Here is a 21,356-nt window from a genome sequence, read left to right as displayed (position 1 = left end):
CAAAAGGGGGGTATTTATTAACAATAAATAATAATAATTGATACTAAGCACTTAAGAAATACCATTAAAAGGGGGGTATTTATTAACAATGATCAATAATAATAATTGATACTAAGCACTTAATACCATTTAAAAGGTATTTATTAACAATGAATAATAATAATAATTGATAGTAAGTGCTTAACAAATGCCATTACAAAGGGAGGTATTTATTAACAATAAATAATAATTGATGCTAAGCACTTAACAAATACCATTAAAAGGGGGCGCTTATTAACAATAAATAATAATAACTGAAACCAAGTGCTCAACAAATACCATTAAAAGGGGGGTATTTATTAATTAATAATAATAATAATTGATACTAAGCACTTAATACCATTAAGGGGGGTATTTATTAACAATAAATAATAATGATACTAAGTGCTTAAAAACCATTACTAAGGGAGGCATTTATTAATAAACAATAATAACAATAATAATTTATACTAAGCACTTAATACCATTAAGGGGGGTATTTCTTAACAATAAATAATAATAATAATTGATACTAAGTGCTTAACAAATACCATTACAAAGGAAGGTATTTATTAACAATAAATAATAATTGATACTAAGCAATTAACAAATACCATTAAGAAGGGGAGTATTCATTAACAAATAATAACTCATTCATTCATTCAATCGTATTTATTGAGCGCTTACTGTGTGCAGAGCACTGTACTAAGCGCTTGGGAAGTACAAGTTTGCAACAATTGATAATTGATACTAAGCGCTTAACAAATACCATTAAGAGGGGGTATTTATTAATAGTAATAGTAATAATAATGATACCATTAAGAAGCGCTCAGAACAGTGCTTCGCACATAGTAAGTGCTTAATAAATGCCATCATCATTATTATTATAAGGGGGGTATTTATTAACAACACCAATAATAATAATAATTGATACTAATAGCTTAACAAATACCATTCAAAAGGGGGGCATTTATTAACAATAAATAATAATAATAATTGATACTAAGCGCGTGGCTCAGTGGAAAGTGTACGGGCTCTGGAGTCAGAGGTCATGGGTTCAAATCCCGGCTCTGCCACTTGTCAGCTGGGTGACTCTGGGCAAGTCACTTCACTTCTCTGGGCCTCAGTTCCCTCATCTGGAAAATGGGGATTAAGATTGTGACATCCTCATCACCTTGTAGCCTCTCGGCGCTTAGAGCGGTGCTTTGCACAGAGTCAGCGCTTACTAAAATGCCGTCATTATTAAATAGCACTAGAAGGGAGCGGGGACCGGCTGCGCACGGCGGGCCGCGACAAGGGCGGGCCGGGTGGCGGAGCGGCCGGCGCCTCTAGGGGGCGCTGCCCCGCCTCTCCTCTCCGGCCCCGGCCCGGCCCGGCCCGGCCCGGCCCGGCCCGGCTGTCCGCGCGTGCGCAGGCGCGCCGGTGTGGGCGTGGTCCGCCGGAGGAGGTTTGTCCTTGGGCGGCCGCCGTAACGGCCTCCTCCTCCTCCTCCCGGGCCTCCCTCCCTCCGTCCCTCCGTCCCTCCGTCCCTCCCCCCCCGTCCCCCCCCTCCGCTCCGCGTGCCGTCGGCGGCCATGTCTCTGCGGGGTTTCCGGCAGCGGCCCCGGCCCGGCGGGGAGGCGGGCAGGCCAAGGGAGGAGGAGCCCCCCCCGCGACCGCCCGAGCCGGGGCCTGAGTACGGCCGGGGCCGCCCCCTCCCCTAAGCCCTTTCCCCTCCTCCCCAGGGCGGCCCCCTCCCTTGGCCTCCCCTGCCCTCAGAGCAGCCCCCTCCCCTGTCCTCAGAGCAGCCTCCTTCCCCTGTCCTCAGGTCAGCCAGCCTCCCTCCCCTGTCCTCAGGTCAGCCCCCTTCCCCTCTTCTCAGAGCAGCCCCCTCCCCTGTCCTCAGAGCAGCCCCCCTCCCCTGTCCTCAGAGCAGCCTCCTTCCCCTTCCTCAGGTCAGCCTCCCTCCCCTGTCCTCAGGGCAGCCCCCTCTCCTCTCCTCAGGTCAGCCCCCTCCCCCTGTCCTCAGAGCAGCCCCCTCCCCTGTCCTCAGGTCGGCCTCCTTCCCCTCCCTCAGGTCAGCCTCCTTCCCCTGCCCTCAGAGAAGCCCCCTCTCCTCTCCTCAGGTCAGCCCCCTTCCCCTGTCCTTAGAACAGCCCTCTCCCCTGGCCTCAGAGCAGCCCCCTCTCCTCTCCTCAGAGCAGCCCCCTCCCCTGTCCTCAGGTCAGCCTCCCTCCCCTGTCCTCAGGTCAGCCTCCCTCCCCTGTCCTCAGGTCAGCCTCCTTCCCCTGCCCTCAGGTCAGCCTCCTTCCCCTCCCTCAGAGCAGCCCCCTTCCCCTGCCCTCAGAGAAGCCCCCTCTCCTCTCCTCAGGTCAGCCCCCTTCCCCTGTCCTCAGAGCAGCCCCCCTCCCCTGTCCTCAGGTCAGCCTCCTTCCCCTTCCTCAGGTCAGCCTCCCTCCCCTGTCCTCAGAGCAGCCCCCCCCCCCCCCGTCCTCAGAGCAGCCCCCCTCCTCTCCTCAGAGCAGCCCCCCTTCCCTGTCCTCAGAGCAGCCTCCCTCCCCTGTCCTCAGAGCAGCCCCCCCCCCCGTCCTCAGAGCAGCCCCCCTCCTCTCCTCAGAGCAGCCCCCCTTCCGTGTCCTCAGGTCAGCCTCCCTCCCCCATCCTCAGAGCAGCCCCCTCCCCCGTCCTCAGAGCAGGCCCCCTCCCCCCTCCTCAGGACATGTGTCCCTCCCGTTCCCCGCCCCCTCCCCTGCCCTCCCCCCCGGGGGTGCTCCTCTCCATCTCCCACCCATGCCCGACTCCCGACCCCCATCCCACCCATCCCACCCCGGGGCCTGGGGCCGAGCCGCCGAGCCGCCTCTCTGGGGAGGAAGGGGCTGCGGGCTGCCCTGGCCCTGGAGGTCCGGGGGCCTAGGCGGCCGGGGTCCCTCCCCGGGTGCCAAGCGCCCTCAGCGCCGGAGGCCTCCCCTAGACTCTCCCGCCATCCCTGCCACCTCCATCCCCTGCCCAGATCCACTTGGGCCCCAAACCCATGGCACAGCGAGCACCGCTGGCTCTTTCCCGAGGCCTAGAGCGCCTTGGTGCTATAATCCTCAGACACTGGAGGGTGGGGGGGCGGGGGGTGCTCCAACCCTTATTTCCCTGCTGGCAAGGTGGGTGGTGCCCTCCCTGCCCAGCCCGTTAGTTCCACTCCCCAGCAGTTGGCAGAATAAACTCCATCCCACCTAGGAGAAACATCACCCGGGGACAGCAGCCGGTGGGGTCCCAGAGGGCAGAGGCTCCGGCTGCCACGGGGCTTTCAGGGTGGAGGTCGAGGCAGAGGAAGGACCGGGGGTCCCACCACTCTGACAAGGAGAGGGGAGCAGGCTGGGGCGGAGAGGGCCAGGGTCAAGACAGACAGTCCACATAGGGTGATCGGATCTCGTGGCCTGGTGGAAAGAACAGGCCTGAGTGCAACACAACCCTCTAGGCTATAAGCTCATTGTGGGCAGGGAATGGGTCTGTTTATTGTTCTATTGTACTCTACCAAGCGCTAAGTGTAGTGCTCTGTGCACAGTAAGTGCTCAATAAACTGGGTTCTGATTATATTAGTACCTGGGTCCTAATGCCAGCTCTGCCACGTGTCCATTGTGTGGCCTTGGCCAAGTCATTTTCACTTCTCTATGCCTCAGTTACCTCTTCTGCAAAATGGACATTCAGTATCTGCTCCCTTTCCTACTTTAGACTGTAAGTTCTGTGCGGGACAGGGACTGTGTCTGACCTGGTAATCGTGTATTTTTCCCAGTCCTTAGAACAGTGCTCGGCACATAGTAAGTGCTTAATAAATACCACAATTATCATTATTATTGTTATGAGTGTTTCGAGCTTCATTTCACCAGGGTCTTCAGGTGATAAATTTGGGGGTGAATTCCTCGGTATTTCTTGGTGCGGCCAGCTGGCTCACCCCCTTGACCCGTTAAAGGACACCCCGAAACCAGGAAGTGAAAGAGCTTTGGGGCTCCAGATGTCTGCTTTACCTTTTCGTTTCTCGTTATAAGAGCCGACTTTTCGTTCTTGCTTAACTGGGGAGCGTTCTTACCCATTTCTTCTCTTGCTTTTTGTCTTAGCAACAGTGGTCCTTCATTACACGCACCCTTCTCCGCTCCCACCCCTCTCCCCCCTCCTCCACCTTGCTAGACAGATCCTCCCTAAAACCCGCTCCTTCTTCCCGGCAGGATTCCTGGAAATAAAGCGGGACAGGTCTGGGCCCCTGAGGGCTCCACCGCTTTCAAATGTCTGATCTCGGCCAGATTCTGTGCTGCCCTCTTAAGTAACATCTCCGACTGCGATGAAACCTTCAACTACTGGGAACCGGTGAGTGACTTGGTGGCTCTGTCCTGGGAGGGTGGGGGGCCGCTTCTCGTAGAGAAGCAGCGTGGCCTAGTGGATAGATCGCAAGCCTGGGAGTCAGAAGGACCTGGGTTCTAATCCCGGCTCCTCCGTGTATCTGCTGCGTGACCTCCTAGGGCAAGTCACTTCACTTCTCTGGGCCTCAGCTCCCTCATGATGGCATCTGTCAAGCGCTTACTATGTGCCAAGCACTGTTCTAAACACTGGGGTAGATACGAGGTAACCAACTTGTCCCATTTGGGGCTCACCGTCTTAATCCCCATTTTACAAATGAGGTAACTGGGGCACAGAGAAGTTAAGTGACTTGTCCAAAGTCACACAGCTGATAAGTGGCGGAGCCGGGATTAGAACCCACAACCTCTGACTCCCAAGCCTGTGCTCTTACCACTAAACCACAGTGGGGATTAAGACTTTGAGCCCCATGTGGGGCATGGCCTGGGTCCAACCTGATTAACTTGTATCTAAACTAGCGCTTAGTACGGTGCTTGGCACATAGTAAGAGCTTAACAAATGCCATTAAAAAAAAAAATACCACTGATTGATTCTTCACCTGACTGGTTCAAGTGCCAGCCCGGATGTGGGTGTTACTCAGACAACTTCATTGTCTCTGCTGTGTTTTCTGACCGTTGGGTTCTTGCCAGTGGGAGAGGTGGCTTGGTGTGGCAGATGTCTCCAGAGGTGCAATTTCTGCCCAGACGGGCACGGTGTCTTGGATGGGGGGAAATGGCAGAGGGTCGAAACCCAGGAGGGTCAGATTGGAGTTTCTTGGAGGAGTCTTGCCAGGGCGGGCCAGTCCCACAGAGGGGAGGGAGGGGGCCTAGCTGGGCCCGGGTGAAGAAGGGACTGGCTTTTGGCAGGGTCATGCCAAGGCTGGTGTGGGTCCCGGGCCGTAGGAGCCAGCAAGTTCCAGAGCATGGTTCGCCACACCCTTCAGTCCCTCGTGAAACCATCTGGGCCTTGTCGCTCTGCCCTGCCCCTCCTGCTCTGTCCCCAGCCCCGCTCTTCCCACCCCTGCCCCGCTCTTCCTGCCCCAGTCCTGCCAGGCTCTTTTAACCCGGGACCGGTGGCCGAGGATCGTAGGGAGGGGCAAAGCCCTCAGTTGCCCCCTGACAACCACTGGGGACCCCCGACTCTCTATGGGGCGTTGGAAGCTGGGGGTCCCAGAGGGCAGCAGGTCCCCAAAACTCGCCTATGCCGCACCTCAGACTTCCCTGCGGGGCCAAATGGCCCCAGAGGAGTACAAGTGTGGGTGAGACGTGGGACTTCCGCAGGCCCCGAGGACCAAAAACGGGGTTACTTGAACTGAGAGTAACTGCTGCCCCCTGCCCCGGCCGAGTCCCGCCCAGAGCCAATTCCCTTTCCCATTGGTTCCATCTCTGGTACCTCTCCTTCTCCCCTCTGTGTCCACCCACCCAAAACCCATCATTGTTCAAAGGCAGAGCTGAATTTGTTTCTTCCCTGTGGCTCTGGGCCCGTCAGGTGCACTACCTCGTCTACGGGAAGGGGTTCCAGACGTGGGAGTACTCTCCAGCCTACGCCATCCGCTCTTACGCTTACCTGTGGCTTCATGCCTTGCCCGGCGCCTTTCATGCCAAAGTCTTACAAACCAACAAGGTAAGGAGTGGGCCCAGCCCGCCAACTCTCTCCTGGGAGAAATGCTGAGCTTGGGGGGTGCGTGGGGACCGGTGGGTGACACCTCCTAGTCGTGGAGGGAAAGGTGGAGTCAAGGCTGATGGGAATCAATCAGTCAATCAGTTATGGGTCTAGGGGAAGAAGTCCAGTGTAGGGGGGAAGGGGAGGGGAGTGTTTGTTAGAGTTTACAAACTGTGGCTCCCCCCCAAGCCTGGGGGCAGTTTCCATTATCTTCTTAGATCCGAAGAGGGGGCGGGAGAAGATGGGGTGGAGATTTGTGGGGAGGGGGGCTCCCCTGCCCTCCTCAGCCTTGGAATCCTGGGGCGATGGGAGCGGGCCGGGCAGCAGCGGGGAAAATCCGTATTCAGACTCTTGTCTTGGGACCAACATGCCAAACTGGTCCGGAAAGGAGCCCTAGGGGAGGGGAGATGGGGCCAGGCTGTGGGGGCAGCGAGGTGGGGGGAACCCTTTCCCACCTCCATCATCCCGATCCGTGTCCCGCCTGCCCGGCCAAACAAAAACCAAAGGCATTCCCGGCCTGTTCATCCCAGCCCACGGTAGCCCCCGGTAATACTAGCCAGAGCCCTCAGTGGTTCAGCACCTTGACTAACTCCCCCGCATTGCTCTTAACCCCAAGTGTCCTCTGGGTTTCCACGGTTTCTTTCCTGCAATTTGAGCTCGTATTTCTCACTCTGATCTCTTGGGTTTGGGTGGGGGTTTATTTGGTTTTTGTTTTTTGGTTTTATTTCTTTCAGGTGCTTGTCTTTTACTTTTTGCGCTGCCTCCTGGCTTTTGTGAGCTGTGTCTGTGAACTTTACTTTTATAAGTGAGTACCCAAAGAGCTCGGCCTCTAGGGCTACCCCGAATAGACAATAGCGGCCTATAACAGCCCCCATTTGCCTGGTCCCCCTCCCCCCGGGGATCGCCACGCCCTGGATAGAGACCCCTCAAGGGTCCCGGCTGCATGCAGCCTGAGCAGGTTGTTGATCCTGGATCTCTCTGGGTCTTTCCTGGGTGGGATCTCTTCCCCCTTATTTGGGTCCCCAGGGTTCCCCCTGTGGGAGTCTTCTCCTGCCCCAGGGCTCAGCAGGGAAACAGTCTCAGGATGGTGCTTTCTTCTCCTCCTCTTGCCACTTGTCTGCTGTGTGGCCTTGGGCGAGTCACCTCACTTCTCTGGGCCTCAGTTCCCTCATCTGTAAAATGGAGATGGAGGCTGTGAGCCCCACATGTGTCCAGCCCGATTTGCTTGTATCCACCCCAGTGCTCAAGTACAGTGTCTGGCACATAGTAAGCGCTTAACAAAGGCCTCAATTATTATTGTTATTTTTTGCTTCCCCTTCTGTCCCCGCCCATCCCCTTCTTTCTCATCATTGTCCCTCTGCTTCTCTCCTCTCTCCTCTTCTGCTCTCTCCTTCCTTTACTTTCCCCTTTGGCCCCCCATCTCTCCCCTCCCCTCTCCTCTCCCCTTCTCCCCCCCTCTCCCTTTCATCCTTTCCCCTCTCTTTCTCTCACTTTCTCTCCTTTTCCGCCCTTCCCCACCCCATCCATCCCATGTAGAGTCCTGGCTGATACGAAAAAGGCCTCTTTTGGGCCACTTTCCATGTAGCCCCTACTCTAGGCCACTGGATTGACCAGGCCACAATCCTAGGGCATTCCTTGCTGCTGCTAGACTATAAGCTCCTTGAGGGCAGGGGTTAGTCAGTCAGTTGCATATATTGAAAGCTTACTGTGTGCAGAACACTGCACTAAGTCCTTGGGAGAGTACAACACACAGTGTGACAGACACACTCCCTGCCTGTTGGTCCCAAGGAGAGAACGCTAGAGAGATCGTATTTACTGAATGCATTTCCCCCCAGTGCTTTACACAGTGCTTGGCACCTAGAGAAGCAGTGCGGCTCAGTGGAGAGAGCACGGGCTTGGGAGTCAGAGGTCATGGGTTCTAATCCCAGCTCCGCTTGTCGCTGTGTGACTTTGGGCAAGTCACTTAACTTCTCTGTGCCTCAGTTACCTCCTTTGTAAAATGGGGATTAAGACTGTGAGCCCCATGTGGGACAGCCTGATCACCTTGTATCCCCCTCAGCGGTTAGAACAGTGCTTCGCACATAGTAAGCGCTGAACAAATACCATCATAATAATAGTGATGGTATTTGTTCAGCGCTTACTATGTGCGAAGCACTGTTCTAAGCGCTGAGCACTGTTCTAATCATTATTATTATTATTATTAGTAAGCACTTCACCACCATTGTCAGTATTAGAGAAAGAAGGCGGGCAGAAATTAGTCAGTCAATAACAGTGGGAGGAAGAGGAGGCAGCTCCATTTCCCTGAGGCTCGGCGGGAGGGGGAGGTCAGGGGAAGCCCATCCAGGCTGGCGAGTGGCCGACACCTGTTGGTCTGGGGGTCCCAGCTGGCAGGTGGCCGACCCCCGTTGGTCTGGGGGTCCCAGCTGACGTTTTCTGCCCCTCTCTCCTAGGGCCGTGTGCAAGAAGTTTGGGCTGCACGTGAGTCGGCTGATGTTGGCTTTCTTAGTGCTCAGCACCGGGATGTTCTGCTCAGCAGCGGGTAGGCAGAGGCTGGGCAGGAATCCAGGCTATGGGGGAAGCCATGGGTGCCCACTGAGGCTCTGGTCTAGTCGGGGATATGAGGGAAGAGAGAGAGAGAGAGAGAGATGGAGAGTGGTGAGCCCCTCTGCCTGGGTTTGGGTTTGGAAGTAGCCCCTGTTTATCTGCACCCTGAAAGGGTGCCCCCCTCCAGTCCCTTCTCTGCACCCCCAATTACTGTGCCGTGGGCCAGCCTGAAGCTACCCTTTGCTCCCTAAAATCCTTGCCCCCGGCTGGATTCCTGGGCCTGACTCCAAGTCCCCGGTACTTCACGTCTGCCTGGTCAGGTTGGGCTGGACCCTTTCTTCTCTCAGAACCAGGGAGAGGGGATATGTTGCCAATTTGTACTTCCCAAGCGCTTAGTGCAGTGCTCTGCACATAGTAAGCGCTCAATAAATACGATTGATTGATTGATTGATTGATATAGGGAGCAGTGCCCAGCCAGCCAACTCAGCTAAGGGGCCCAGAGAACTTTCCCACCCTCCTCAGAGTGTCTGGTAAAATCCATCTCTGACAGAAGTGTCTGTCTCCCCCACTGTGTTGTTGACCTCCCCCGAGGGCAGGGATCCCGCGTGTCAATTCCAAGTGGTCGGCCAAGCATTCCACACAGAGTAGGCACGCAGTTCATGCTCTGGGTGCTGATGGCGATGACCCCCTGCTCACGGCTGGGGTCCGGGGAGCGTCTCATACCGGCCTCTGCTCATCGCCTCGTCTGCTCCTCCTTGCCTCCGCAGCCTTCCTGCCCAGCAGCTTCTGTATGTACACCACACTGGTGGCGATGGCCGGCTGGTTCATGGACAAGACCCCCGTGGCCGTGTTGGCCGTGGCGGCCGGGGCCATCCTGGGTTGGCCGTTCAGCGCGGCTCTCGGGTGAGGAGTCGCGTCCGGGTCCCTCCCGCTCCTGTCTGCCCGGGAGAGCTGAGGGGCCGGGGGGATTGGATGCCCGTGGTGGTAGGGCGAGGGCTAGGATGGGCAGCCGCTTACAGAGGGCCTGAGGTGGTAGAATATCTCAGGGCACTTCTAGTTGGGGGTACACTGTGGTGGGTGGGCTGATTGGGGAGGGCAGCTGGGTGGGTGGCAGGGAATGTGGGGGGCTGGGAGGGAAGCACCTTACCTCCGCCTCACTTCAAGCGCCCGTTGCAAGGTGCGAGGAGCATTGACCCGAATCCAAAAGCCACCCTTGCCCGCGTTCCACCCCATCTCTTCCTGGCTCCACCCTCCTAGTTTGGGGCGAGGTCCCCGCTGGAGACCCCGGCTCCTCCCATCCAAGGCTGGCAGGGTCCGGGACCCCGCCGGCCATTCTCTGTCTCCCTGGCCCGGTTTCCCAGGATACCCATTGCCTTTGATCTGCTGATCCTGAAACGTGAGTGGAAGAGTTTCCTTTACTGGTCGGTGACAGCCCTCGTACTCTTCCTGGTGAGTTTTCCGTAGGCGAACCGGGGGGGCGTGAAGCTGGTCGGGGGTGGGGTGGAGGGGTGGGTTGCTCCAAGGCTGTCAGTACAGTGTTCTGCCCACAGTCAGGGCTCGGAGGTGGTGGTCACGGAGGTGGAGGGGAGGCGGAAGAAGGCAGGCAGAGGAGCACCTTCTTTTGGCCGGCGGGGCGCAGAGTGGGTTCCTGAGGGTCGGGCCATCTCCTAGGTCCCTATGGTGATCGTGGACAGCTATTACTACGGGAAGCTGGTCATCGCGCCTCTGAACATCATCCTGTATAACGTCTTCACGCCCCACGGGCCGGACCTTTACGGTAAAGCAGCTTCAGGGGCTCGGGGGCAGCTCCGGCATCGTTTTCGGGCCCTGTGGGGACGGGGGCGGTCTTCGGAATGGCATCTTCCCGGTGGGCGCCAGCTGCTGGTTCCCTTACCGGCTCTGCCCCTTCCCGGCACCCACCTCGGGAAAGAGCTTGGCCAAACCTGCTTCCCTCCCACCCCCTGCCCTGTCCCACCCTCTTGTCAAGCTGGAGGCCTTGCATCCGTTTCCATCCTGCAAGTTGGGGGATGAGTAAGGAAAGTCCTTTGCGTCACCGGTGCCTGGCAGCGGTGCCCCGGCCCGGAAGAGACGGGCACGTTCTGGGTGGAGGGGTGTATGCGCGCGCGTCCTTGGAGGCTTGGGACCCCCATCAGATCGATCGATCCCAGGAGTCCCCAGGCCTTTCTTGGAGAGGGGACTTCTCCCCGACAATCCAGACCACCTTCCTCTAGCCTGTAAGCTCACTGTGGGCAGGGAATGTGCCTGCCCTTAGACTTTTCTGAGTCCTGATAGCCGAACCCTGCCCCTTTCTGGGTTCCGCGTTTGGTTTGCCCCTGCGCACTGTGGACCAACAGTCTAGTCCGGCAGTGGGGCGGGAACATGGGAAGCAGCGTGGCCTAATGGATAGAGCACAGCCCTGGGAGTCAGAAGGACACGAGTTCTAATCCCTACTCCATCATTTGTCTGCTGGATAGCCTTGGGCAAGTCACTTCACTTCTCTGGGCCTCAGTGACCTTTTCTGCAAAATGGGGATTAAGACTGTGAACCCCATGTGGGGCAGGGACTGTGTCCAGCCGAATTTGCTTGTATCCACTTCAGTGCTTAGTACAGGGCCTGGCACATAGTAAGCGCTTAACAAATACCATCATTATTATATCTTGGGCACCCCACCCTGGGCAGGGCAGGGTCCTGAGGCTGTGAGCTGGCCCATTGGCTTTATACAGAGCAGTATCCTAGGGTCATCAGCTGTGCCCGGCACTGTGGACAGAGCAGTGCGCCGAAGGCTTTTCAGGCTGTGCCCGGCCCTTGAAGTACGTCCCCTAATTTCCACTTGCTTCCCTCTGTCCCACAGGCACCGAGCCCTGGTACTTCTATCTAATTAACGGGTTTCTGAATTTCAACGTGGCCTTTGTATTGGCCCTTCTGGCCCTGCCCCTGACCTCTCTCATGGAGTTCCTGCTGCAGAGGTTTCACGGTGAGGGGCCCCACCGGGAACGAGGGGCTTGCCTCCTGACGGCAGGGGGGCTGGGTCCCAGGGCTGAGGTGGGAGGTGGTAAGCAGTGCAGTCCAGGGGGAAGAGCTCGGCCCTGGGAGTCAGGGGACCTGGGTTTTCATCCCGGGTCCGCCACTTGCCCGCTGTGGGACCTTAGACGAGTCATTTCACTTCTCTGGGCCTCATCTGTCAAATAGCCCAGGGGACTCCGCAGCTCCATTGGGCTGGATGTGGGGGGGATGGGGTGGGGGGCCCCGACCCAGCGGGCCAACAGGTGCATGCGTGCCCCTTGACCTTTCAGCCAGTTTGGGCGTCTGCGGAGGCTTGGGACCCCCACGGGACCGATTCCAGGAGTCCCCAGGCCTCGCCTGGGGAGGGGACTTCTCCCTAACCATCCGGACCACCTTCCTCTAGACTGTAAGCTTGTCCTGGGCAGGGAATGTGCCTGTTCATTGTTGTAGTTTCCCAAGTGCTTAGTACAGTGCTGTGTACACAGTAAGCGCTCATTAAGTATCACTGACTGACTGGCTTCCGGGCCTTCGGTCCTCCACCCCTGGTGCCTCTGATGCTGGAAAGGATGCGGCATGGGTCAGGGGAGCCGGTGGGGTCCGTGGTCCCGCAGGACCCTCCCCGCCCCATCCCCCGCCAGTCCGGCTGTGGGTGGCACCTGCCTGATGTCGACCGTCTTCCCGGATCTTTCAGTCCAGAATTTGGGCCGTCCCTACTGGCTGACCCTGGCCCCCATGTACATCTGGATGGCGGTTTTCGTGGCTCAGCCTCACAAAGAGGAGAGGTTCCTGTTCCCCGTCTACCCCCTCATCTGCCTCGGCGGTGCCCTGGCTCTCTCAGCGCTTCAGGTGAGCGGCAGGGCCACAGCCGGCCCAGCTGGTCCACCTGCCCTCTGCCTGCCTGTGCGTGAGTGAGTGAGAAAGAGAGAGAGAGTGTGTGTGTGCACGCATGCTCGTTGAGACTGTATGTGTCCATCCGTGATTGCCTCTGACTCTGTGTATGTGTTCAGTCCTACTGAGCTCTCACTGTGTGCAGAGCACTGTACTAATCGGTTGGGAGAGGACATTGGAACAATAAACAAGCGCTTAGTACAGTGCCCTGCACATAGTAAGCGCTCAATAAATACGGTTGATGATGATAAACAGATACATTTCCTGCCCACAATGAGCTTACAGTCTAGAGGAAGAGACAGGCATTAATAGAAATAAATAAATGATGGATATGGACATAAGTGCTGTGGGGCTGGGAGGAGGGGTGAATAAAGGGAGCAAGTCAGGGTGACGCAGAAAGGAGTGTGTGTGTGAGAGTGTGTGCGCACGTGTGAATGGGGGGGGTTCTCAGCGGGATTGCCACCTTCAGAGCAGAGGCCCTTCCTCCTCTCTCATCTCGCTCTTCTTCCCTCCCCTCCTCCTGCCAGGCACCGAGTCTGAACAGATGAGCAGGTGGAGCACGGCGGGGTGCCCCTAGCCCACCTGGGTGCCGGGGGTGGTCACAGGGCCAGCAGAACCCAGTTGGGTGCGTCTGTCGGATTCTCGGAAGCCCCGTTACCTAGAGTGCCCTGGGGATTTGCTTGTCAGGGAGCCGAGAGCCCGGCCTTGGGTCTGGTCAGAAGTCTCTCGGTCCTGCTGGGGGCCATCAAGGGGTCTTGTGGCCCGGGCTTCATCCCGGCCGGCGGTCACCTGGGTCGCTCTTCCGTTCTGTCTCCGCAGAAATGTTACCACTTTGCGTTTCGGCGCTACCGCCTGGAGCATTACACCGTGTCCTCCAATTGGCTGGCCCTGGGGACCGTGCTCCTCTTCGGGCTCCTGTCCTTGTCTCGCTCGGTGGCACTCTTCAGAGGTGGGTCAGCCGGGGCCGAGGAGGGGGCTCGGTGCGTTCCGCCCTCACCCACCCTCCCGCCATAAGGCCAGAGGCCCAGGCCCGTGGTGTCTGGATCCTCCCAGGGGCCTTGGCTTCCCCTGTAATCGGAGGGAGAATTGGGAATTCCTTCTAAGGCCCAGCGGTAAATGGTTTCCCTCCCTCATGCCATTATCTGTAAACGGAAAGTGCTAATGAGGTCAGGAATCCCTCCCTCGGGGCCGCCAGTTTGGGCTCGGAGAACTCTGGAGGCCTTTCCCGAAATCCCGTCTGGAACAGGGGCGGGCTCTGAAGCAAGGCCAGAGGGGCGGGAGCTCGGGGTGGTCACTGAGCGAGTCGGGGTCGAGGCTGGTGAGACCCCTGGGCGGTAGTGAAGCGGGGATGGGATCGAAGGCTGGCGGGACTGAGGGGTGGGAGCTTGGGGAGGGCCTAGAGCAGGATGGGGTCGAGGCTGGCCGGAGCCGAGGGCGAGGGTGGAGTAGGATGGGGTCAAGCCTGGTGGGGGTCCCAGGGCAGGAGCCCGGGGTGGGCGTGAGGCCCCGGGGCTCAGGTTCTCGGTCTCCGCCAGGTTACCACGGGCCCCTGGATCTGTACCCCGAGTTCCACCACATTGCGACGGACCCGGCCGTCCACACGGTCCCCGAGGGCAGGCCGGTGAATGTCTGCGTGGGGAAAGAGTGGTACCGCTTTCCCAGCAGCTTCCTCTTGCCCGAGAAGTGAGTGACCCCTGCCCACCCTGGGCTGCGTGTGTGTGGGCGGGGGGGCTGCCTTCTTGGGTCAGGTGGGTCTGTGACGGCCAAGTCCCTGGCCGGCCGGTGGCTGGGGTCCCAGGTCCCCACCGGGGCCAGCCAGGGGTGTCCTGCCCTTAAATGTGGCTCTGGGCTGGGGCCGAGCCTCGGAGCCTGGGAGGGGGCGATCAGCGCCTGGGCACTTGTGCTCAGGAATGGGCAGGGCAGCACAGCCTGTGTCTGTGGCTGGCAGAAGGGCTGGATCAGGGGCTGGTTGCCAGTGGTGCTGGCCTGGGTAAGCATTTTGGGGTGAAGCTGGAGGTCTGGGCCTTTGGCAGTGCCCTGTGTTGAACACCCCTGTGCCCTACTCCTTCTCGGATCGCCCTCAGACCCCGGCCCAGATCAGACTCATTGCCCAGAACCCTCCCCAAAGGAGCCGCCACCTTGGGCCCTCCTGCTAGGCTCCCCCTGCCAGGCCTCCCTGCCCTCCCCACCATCCCCCAAAGCAGCCTGAATTTGCTGTGTGGAATTCCCAGCAGGTTCCTGGAATGACCAGTTGGTCTTTTCAGCCGGCCGTGGTGCCCCAGAGGGGAGGAAACCACACAGTCAATTCATAAGCCAATCAGTCCATCAATAGTATTAATAATTATAATAATAATAATGACGATATTTGTTAAGCGCTTACTATGTGCCAAGCACTGTTCTAAGCAACTGGGGTAGATACAAGATAATCAGGTTATCCCACATGGGGCTTACAGTCTTAATCCCCATTTTCTAGATGAGGGAACTGAGGCACAGAAAAGTTAAGTGACTTGCCCAAAGTCACACAGGTGACAGGTGGCAGAGCCAGGATTAGAACCCACGACCTCTGACTTCCAAGCTCATGCTCTTTCCACTAAGGCACACTGCTTTTCAACTGAATGCCTGTTAGGCGCTTGGGAGACTACAATAGAATTAGTAGACACAATCCCTGTCCTAGAGGACCTTCCAAAATCCCCTCGCCTCGGGGTGTTCTTCCCCAAATAATCTCCCTGCTTTCTCTTCCCAACGCTCCAACTGACACTTTAGCACTTCTGGGGTCCCAAAGGATTAGGGATTTCACCCCTCCTTACCCCCCCGCCCCATGGCACTAATGTCCATGTCCTGACGTTCAGTTGTATCTCTTGTCTGTCATTTATTTTAGTGTCCGTCTCCCCTGCCAAATCATAATCATCATCATCATCATCAATCGTATTTATTGAGCGCTTACTGTGTGCAGAGCACTGGACTAAGCACTTGGGAAGTACAAGTTGGCAACATATAGAGACGGTCCCTACCCAATAGTGGGCTCACAGTCTAAAAGGTATCCTTGGAGCATTTACTCTGTGCAGAGCACTGTACTAAGCACTTGGGAGAGTACACTACAATCAAGTATATCCCTGCCCGCTTGGGAAGTCCAAGTTGGCAACATATAGAGACAGTCCCTACCCAATAGTGGGCTCACAGTCTAAAAGGTATCCTTGGAGCATTTACTCTGTGCAGAGCACTGTACTAAGCACTTGGGAGAGTACACTACAATCAAGTATATCCCTGCCCACAAGGCACTTCCAGTCTAGCGAGGGAGAGAGACAGTGAACTGAATGACAGGCCGGGGGAAGGTGCCAGAGGGTAAGGCGAGGTACGATGTTTTTTTTGTTCCCATCCGTGCTCCCCGCAGTTGGCACCTGCAGTTCATCCCCTCGGAGTTCAGGGGCCAGCTACCAAAACCGTTCGCCGAGGGGCCCCTGGCCACGCGAAATGTCCCCGCCGACATGAACGACCAGAACCGAGAAGAGCCATCCCGATACGTAAGGGCCGCGCTGTTAGGGGGTGGCGGGGGGGGAGAGGAGGGCCCTCGGGGTTGGGGTGGGGGAGATTGTCGACCTTCAGCTAGAGATGCTTTCGGTCTGGTTTCCAGCCACCTTGCGGGGTTCAGCCTATGGATTTCCCCGAGCCCTCTTGGGGCGAGGCCTGCCCCGCGGGGACCGCTCACCGGAGAGTTCTGGGACTCCGGCCTGCCCCTTCCACCTCCGGCGCTGCCTTTCCTTGCCCTCTCTGCCATCGTTCCTCCCCTCAGACCCCGAAGAGGGGCCTGTGGGCTCTTGCTCCCTGGGGAGGATCGGTGGGTGTCGCTGGGACCCCCAGGGTGGGCCTGACAGGCTCGTCCTGAGGATGATGAGATGTTGACGCCAAGGCCGAGTAGCCCAAGAGCTTGTTGGAACCGCCACCAGCAATTGGAGCAGCCTTTCAGCCTTGCTCTTGTTGATGGGCAACTGAAAGGTCCATTTCTCGTAATAATAATGATTGCGGTATCTAATTTAAACTGTGAGCCCCATGTGGGACAGGAACGCTGTCTGACCCGATCAACTTGTGGTTAGAGCGGTGCTTGATACATAGCACTTAAGAAAGACCATATTATTAATCAATCAATCAATCGTATTTATTGAGCGCTTACTGTGTGCAGAGCACTGTACTACGCGCTTGGGAAGTACAAGGTAAGCCCTTACTCTGTGCCAAGCTTCTAAGCACTGGGGTAGATACAAGATGATCAGGTTGGATACTGAGCCTGTCATTCATTCATTCAGTCAGTCGTATTTATTGAGCGCTGACTGTGTGCAGAGCACTGGACTAAGCGCTTGGGCAACGTATAGAGATGGTCCCTACCCAACAGCGGGCTCACAGTCTAGAAGGGGGAGACAGACGACAAAACAAAACATGTAGACAGGGGTCAAAACCTGTCTTCGGGCTATGGCAGGGACTGAGCATATAAAGTGTGCAGAGCTCTGTGCTCATTGAATTCAGGTTGGACACAAAGTCTGAACCCCTCCTCCTCCTCCTCCTCCTCTTCCTCCTGGAAGGTAGATGGGGGAAAAGGAGAGGGAGAAGGACAAGGAGAAGTGCGGGGAGTTGGGTCATCTCAGAAAGTCTAAAGCAGTGTGGCCTAGTGGAAAGAAGCCGGGCATGGGAGTCAGGCAACATGGGTCTAATCCTGATTCTGCCTCTTTTTTTTTTTTTTTAAATGGCATTTATTAAGCGCTTACTATGTGCAAAGCACTGTTCTAAGCGCTGGGGGGATACAAGGTAATCAGGTTGTCCCACGGGGGGCTCCCAGGCTTCATCCCCATTTTACAGATGAGGGAACTGAGGCCTGGAGAAGTGAAGTGAGTTGCCCAAAGTCACACAGCGGACAAGTGGCGGAGTCGGGATTTGAACCCATGACCTCTGACTCCAAAGCCCGGGCTCTTTCCACTGAGCCACGCTGCTGCTTCTGAGCCTCTTGCCTGATGGGTGACCTCGGGTATGTCACTTCACTTCTCTGGACCTCAGGTTTCCCGCTTTGCGGTGGTAAAATCCCGGGAGCTGGGGGGCTCAGGCGGCAGTGGCTGCCCCTGGGGATATCGTACCCCTTGGCCGTTCTTTGAGAGTCAGTTTTTCAGACCTTTCCGGTGGGCTGCCCTCCCTCCCCGGGCCCCACCTCCTCCCCTGGCCCGTGGCCCTCTTCCTTTGCGGCGCCTCTGCGGGGCAGGGGCCTCCCGAACCTCGGCCCCCCAGGCACCCATCGGGCCGGGCCCGGGGGCCTGTTAGGAACCGGCGGGACCATCGCTTCCCTAGGCCGCGAATGCCAACCCCCGGCCCACCCCCGACGAGGCCTCTCACCTCGGCCCTCCAGGTTGACCTGAGCAAGTGCCACTACGTGGTGGATCTGGACGGGGTCACGGAGACGGCCCGCGAGCCCAGGTTCTCGGCCCACAGGGAGGACTGGCTCAGCCTCGCCCACAGACCGTTCCTGGACGCTTCCAGGTAAGGAGGACCCCCACCCTCCCCCCACCCGACTCGTCCAGGAGCCCCCGCACCCCACCTGTTTGGACCTGCCCCTCCCTTCCCCTCCTCATCCCCCTCCCACTTGGAGCTCTGGGGCTACCGCGCGGGTAGCCAGGCCCTGCCCCCATCCAGCCGGCCTTAAGAGAAGCAGCCTGACTCAGTGGAAAGAGCATGGGCTTGAGAGTCAGAGGTCATGGGTTCTAATCCCGGCTCCGCCACTGGGCAAGTCACTTCTCTGTGCCTCAGTTCCCTCATCTGGGAAATGGGGATTAAGACTGCGAGCCCCACGTGGGACAATCAGATCACCTTGTATCTCCCCCAGCACTTAGAACAGTGCTTGGCGCATAGTAAGCGCTTAACAAATACCAAAATTATTATTAACAAATACCAACACTCCCTCTAAAAACAAACTAAAAAGAATCTGCCTCAGGGATGGGGAGCCAGGGGTCCCAGAGATGGGGACGTGGGATGGCGTCCTGCTGCTCTGAGCTACTGGACAGCCAGATCTAACTTTGCTCAGCTGCGTAGCTGATCTCCGCCCGGGCCCGGGCCGGGGTGCCCTCCTTGGCCTAAACTTCCTGCCCCTCCACCCAGGGTGACTCTGCCCCGCGGGTTTGGTGGCTGGACTCCGTGGAGCGAGCCAGCGGCCTTGCCAAGCTGGATGGTTACCAGCTCCTCTCCCCTGTCCTGCCTCAGTGGGTCACGGCCGGCCCCCAGCGCCTGGCCCTTGTCTGGGGGGTGGGGAGTGAGGGGCTCGAGGCCAGGCGGGTGGCACTCTAGTGGGGCCTGTCAGCCCTTCTGTTGGTCAGCGCTTAGAACAGTGTACATAGTAAGCGCTTAACAAATGCCATCATTATTAGTATTCGCAGCAGCGACTCCACCGTTAACCTGTTCCTATCCCCAAGCACTCGATCCACGAAGGGTCTCGGACCTGGGGGACGGGACGAGTGCTGACATTGTGCTGCTCCCCATGACCCTGATCTGGGGGCCCCCCCTTGTCCTCGGCCGGGGAGTAAGGGGCTGGGCATCGCTGCAGCGTCCTATCGGGAATGGTCCACCTGTTAGAGGCTCCTTGGCGTGGCGGCTGTGGAGCTGTGGGCAGAGGGGCTCTCCTAGAGGTCGGGCAGCCCTCTTATAACCAACGGGCAGCGGGTTTCCACGGCTCTTGCCCGCCTGGGGTACCGGCCAGCTGCCCCACGGTCTTCCGGGGCCTGAGGGAGAAGCTTGGGGCGGCCTCTTGGTTCTAGAAACCCGTCTCCCTCTTTGGCCGTCAGGTCTTCCAGGTTCCTGCGGGCGTTCTACGTACCCTTCCTGTCGGAGCAGCACACGGTGTTCGCCAACTACACCATCTTCAAGCCACGCCGGGCCAAGCAGGCCCGCAGGAGAGTCTCAGGGTAGCCACCCCGGGCCCCAGGGGATCAGCTCCCGGGCCGTGGGGCCCCGTCGGCCTCCGCCCGGCACTTTCCTCCCTGGTGCCCAACTACCCCGGCTGTCAGGAAGCCCATTCCCCACTTGGTTTTCGTGGGCCGGCTCCTCCTCTGACGGAAGAGTGGGGTGGTCCGGGCAGGAAGGGGGATGGGGAGCTGGTCTTTGGAAGAAGGAAGAAGAGGAAGAGGGAATAAGGGACTGTCCTTGGGCCAGACATCGCTCTCTCCCAGCTGGGCCCCGGAAAACGGCCAGGTTCCCCAAGGCTGCCCCTCCTGCCGCCTCCTTCCAGATGGGGCCGAAGGGGCCGGCGGGGCAGTCCACCCTCTCATCCACCGCTGCCCGAGGGACCAAGACCGGACCCGGCCTGCAGTGGCATTGTGGCTTCCAGTTCCGCTTTCTCTCACCCTGGCATTACCTCCCCTTCCTCCCCAACAACAGACACACCGGCCTGGGAATCTCACGCTCTCCAAGTTCCAGATGGACGTTTCCCCGGAGTCTGGGCCTGGCCGCTTCTGGAGCAGCGGTGGGGCCCCTCGAGGGCCGGATTTGCTCCGCGCCCCCAGGGAGCGTCGGAGGACGTCAGGGTAGCACTACCATTCTCGTGGACTAAAGCAGCCTCTTGCCAACCTGAACGATTGTTGGGGCAGGGGAAGCACGGCAAGCCCACCTGCTGCCCGCCCGCCTCCCGTCTCCAGCCCTCCCGCTCGAGCGTGGAGGGCTCCGACACCGAGGTTGGTCCCCACCCCGGCTATAGCCTTGGAAAACACAAGGCGACTTTTGCCCCAAGGGGTCCAATGCCCTATTGACACCTGTGCTGGATGGGCTCCAGGGCAGGTGATCCAAAACCCAGGGTCCCTCATTCCCGCTCTCAAAAAGGAACTAGGACCGCTTGGAATGGCCAGGCACCCTCTGGGCCCACCTTAGACTCCCCATAAGGCAGCCTGGGCCTCCCCTCAGATGCCCGCCTTGTCTGCCGGGAATATCTGCTCCGTCTGTTGCAGGAGGCTGAGACTCTTTAGGCAGGCCTTCAGCCTCTGGGAATGGGAATGGGAATCCTCCTCCTGAGAGAAAGGCTCAAGCTTCTGCCGTGCACCCGTCTGTGTGCAAGTGAGCGCCGTTGCATGTGTGTCTGGGCCCTGCCCGCCTTCACGGCCCGGGCCGGGGGATGCCGGAGGGAAGGGGAGACCCACTCGCGGCTGCCTCAGTTGTGTTTTGTGGACCCACTTGGAGGTGGCCAACGGGGAACTGCCTCAGGCCCGGCAGCGAGTCTCGCCAGCCTCCTCTGGGTGAGGCGGGCCACGCCGCCGGGCAAGAGCCGGGGGCCGGCTCTGGGCTGTTGTGCCCAGCCTGCCCCCCACCTCAGCATGGTATTTACATTCCCGGGTGTTTCCCGTGCAGGGAAGCCCAATAAAAGCCATTTGGTTTTAGACGTGACTCCACCGTGTTCACGATCTTAGGCTCCCCCCGGCCCCTCTCAGCCGGCTGCCTGGCACACCGTGAGCCTGGCATGCGGGGGCCTCGTGGTGGCAGGACGGATCTGCTGGGCACTCTGAGTGAAAAGACGCAGCAATTGCTGCCACAGCCACCAGCGTCAGGGCCTGAGAGGGCTTTTTTGGAGTGTGGTATTGGTTAAGCACTTATTAGGCGTCATACACTATTTTTTCTTATGGTATTTGTCAAGCGCTTACTATGTGCCATGCACTGTTCTAAGCACTGGGGCAGGTACAAGTTTATCAGGTTGGACCCAGTCCCTGTCCCACCATGGGGTTCACAGTCTCAGATGAAGGAAGTAGGATTTAATGCCCATTTTGAGGAAACTGAGGCACATAGAAGTTAATCAATCAATCAATCGTAATTATTGAGCGCTTACTATGTGCAGAGCACTGTACTAAGCGCTTGGGAAGTACAAATTGGCAACA

General features: G+C 57.8%; 1 protein-coding gene across 1 annotated transcript in view; it reads left to right on the top strand.

Annotated features, from left to right (window-relative positions):
- The window catches only part of LOC119934283 (alpha-1,2-mannosyltransferase ALG9-like), a 34,797-nt gene extending 13,934 nt beyond the window's left edge, over positions 1-20,863 (top strand). Inside the window, exons 5-18 of the mRNA XM_038753729.1 lie at positions 4,212-4,350; positions 5,866-6,000; positions 6,774-6,844; positions 8,490-8,578; positions 9,351-9,486; positions 9,945-10,032; positions 10,255-10,360; positions 11,435-11,557; positions 12,278-12,432; positions 13,294-13,423; positions 14,010-14,157; positions 15,866-15,995; positions 17,858-17,988; positions 19,284-20,863. Of these exons, the coding sequence (XP_038609657.1) occupies positions 4,212-4,350; positions 5,866-6,000; positions 6,774-6,844; positions 8,490-8,578; positions 9,351-9,486; positions 9,945-10,032; positions 10,255-10,360; positions 11,435-11,557; positions 12,278-12,432; positions 13,294-13,423; positions 14,010-14,157; positions 15,866-15,995; positions 17,858-17,988; positions 19,284-19,407 (1,705 nt within the window). The 3' untranslated portion in view covers positions 19,408-20,863. The remainder of the gene's footprint in view (positions 1-4,211; positions 4,351-5,865; positions 6,001-6,773; positions 6,845-8,489; positions 8,579-9,350; positions 9,487-9,944; positions 10,033-10,254; positions 10,361-11,434; positions 11,558-12,277; positions 12,433-13,293; positions 13,424-14,009; positions 14,158-15,865; positions 15,996-17,857; positions 17,989-19,283) is intronic.
- Positions 20,864-21,356: the final 493 nt, after the last annotated feature.

This window comes from Tachyglossus aculeatus, chromosome 11 (assembly GCF_015852505.1).
Source record: "Tachyglossus aculeatus isolate mTacAcu1 chromosome 11, mTacAcu1.pri, whole genome shotgun sequence".
Taxonomy (NCBI): Eukaryota; Metazoa; Chordata; class Mammalia; order Monotremata; family Tachyglossidae; genus Tachyglossus; species Tachyglossus aculeatus.
This window is presented reverse-complemented; position numbering and strand designations above follow the sequence as displayed.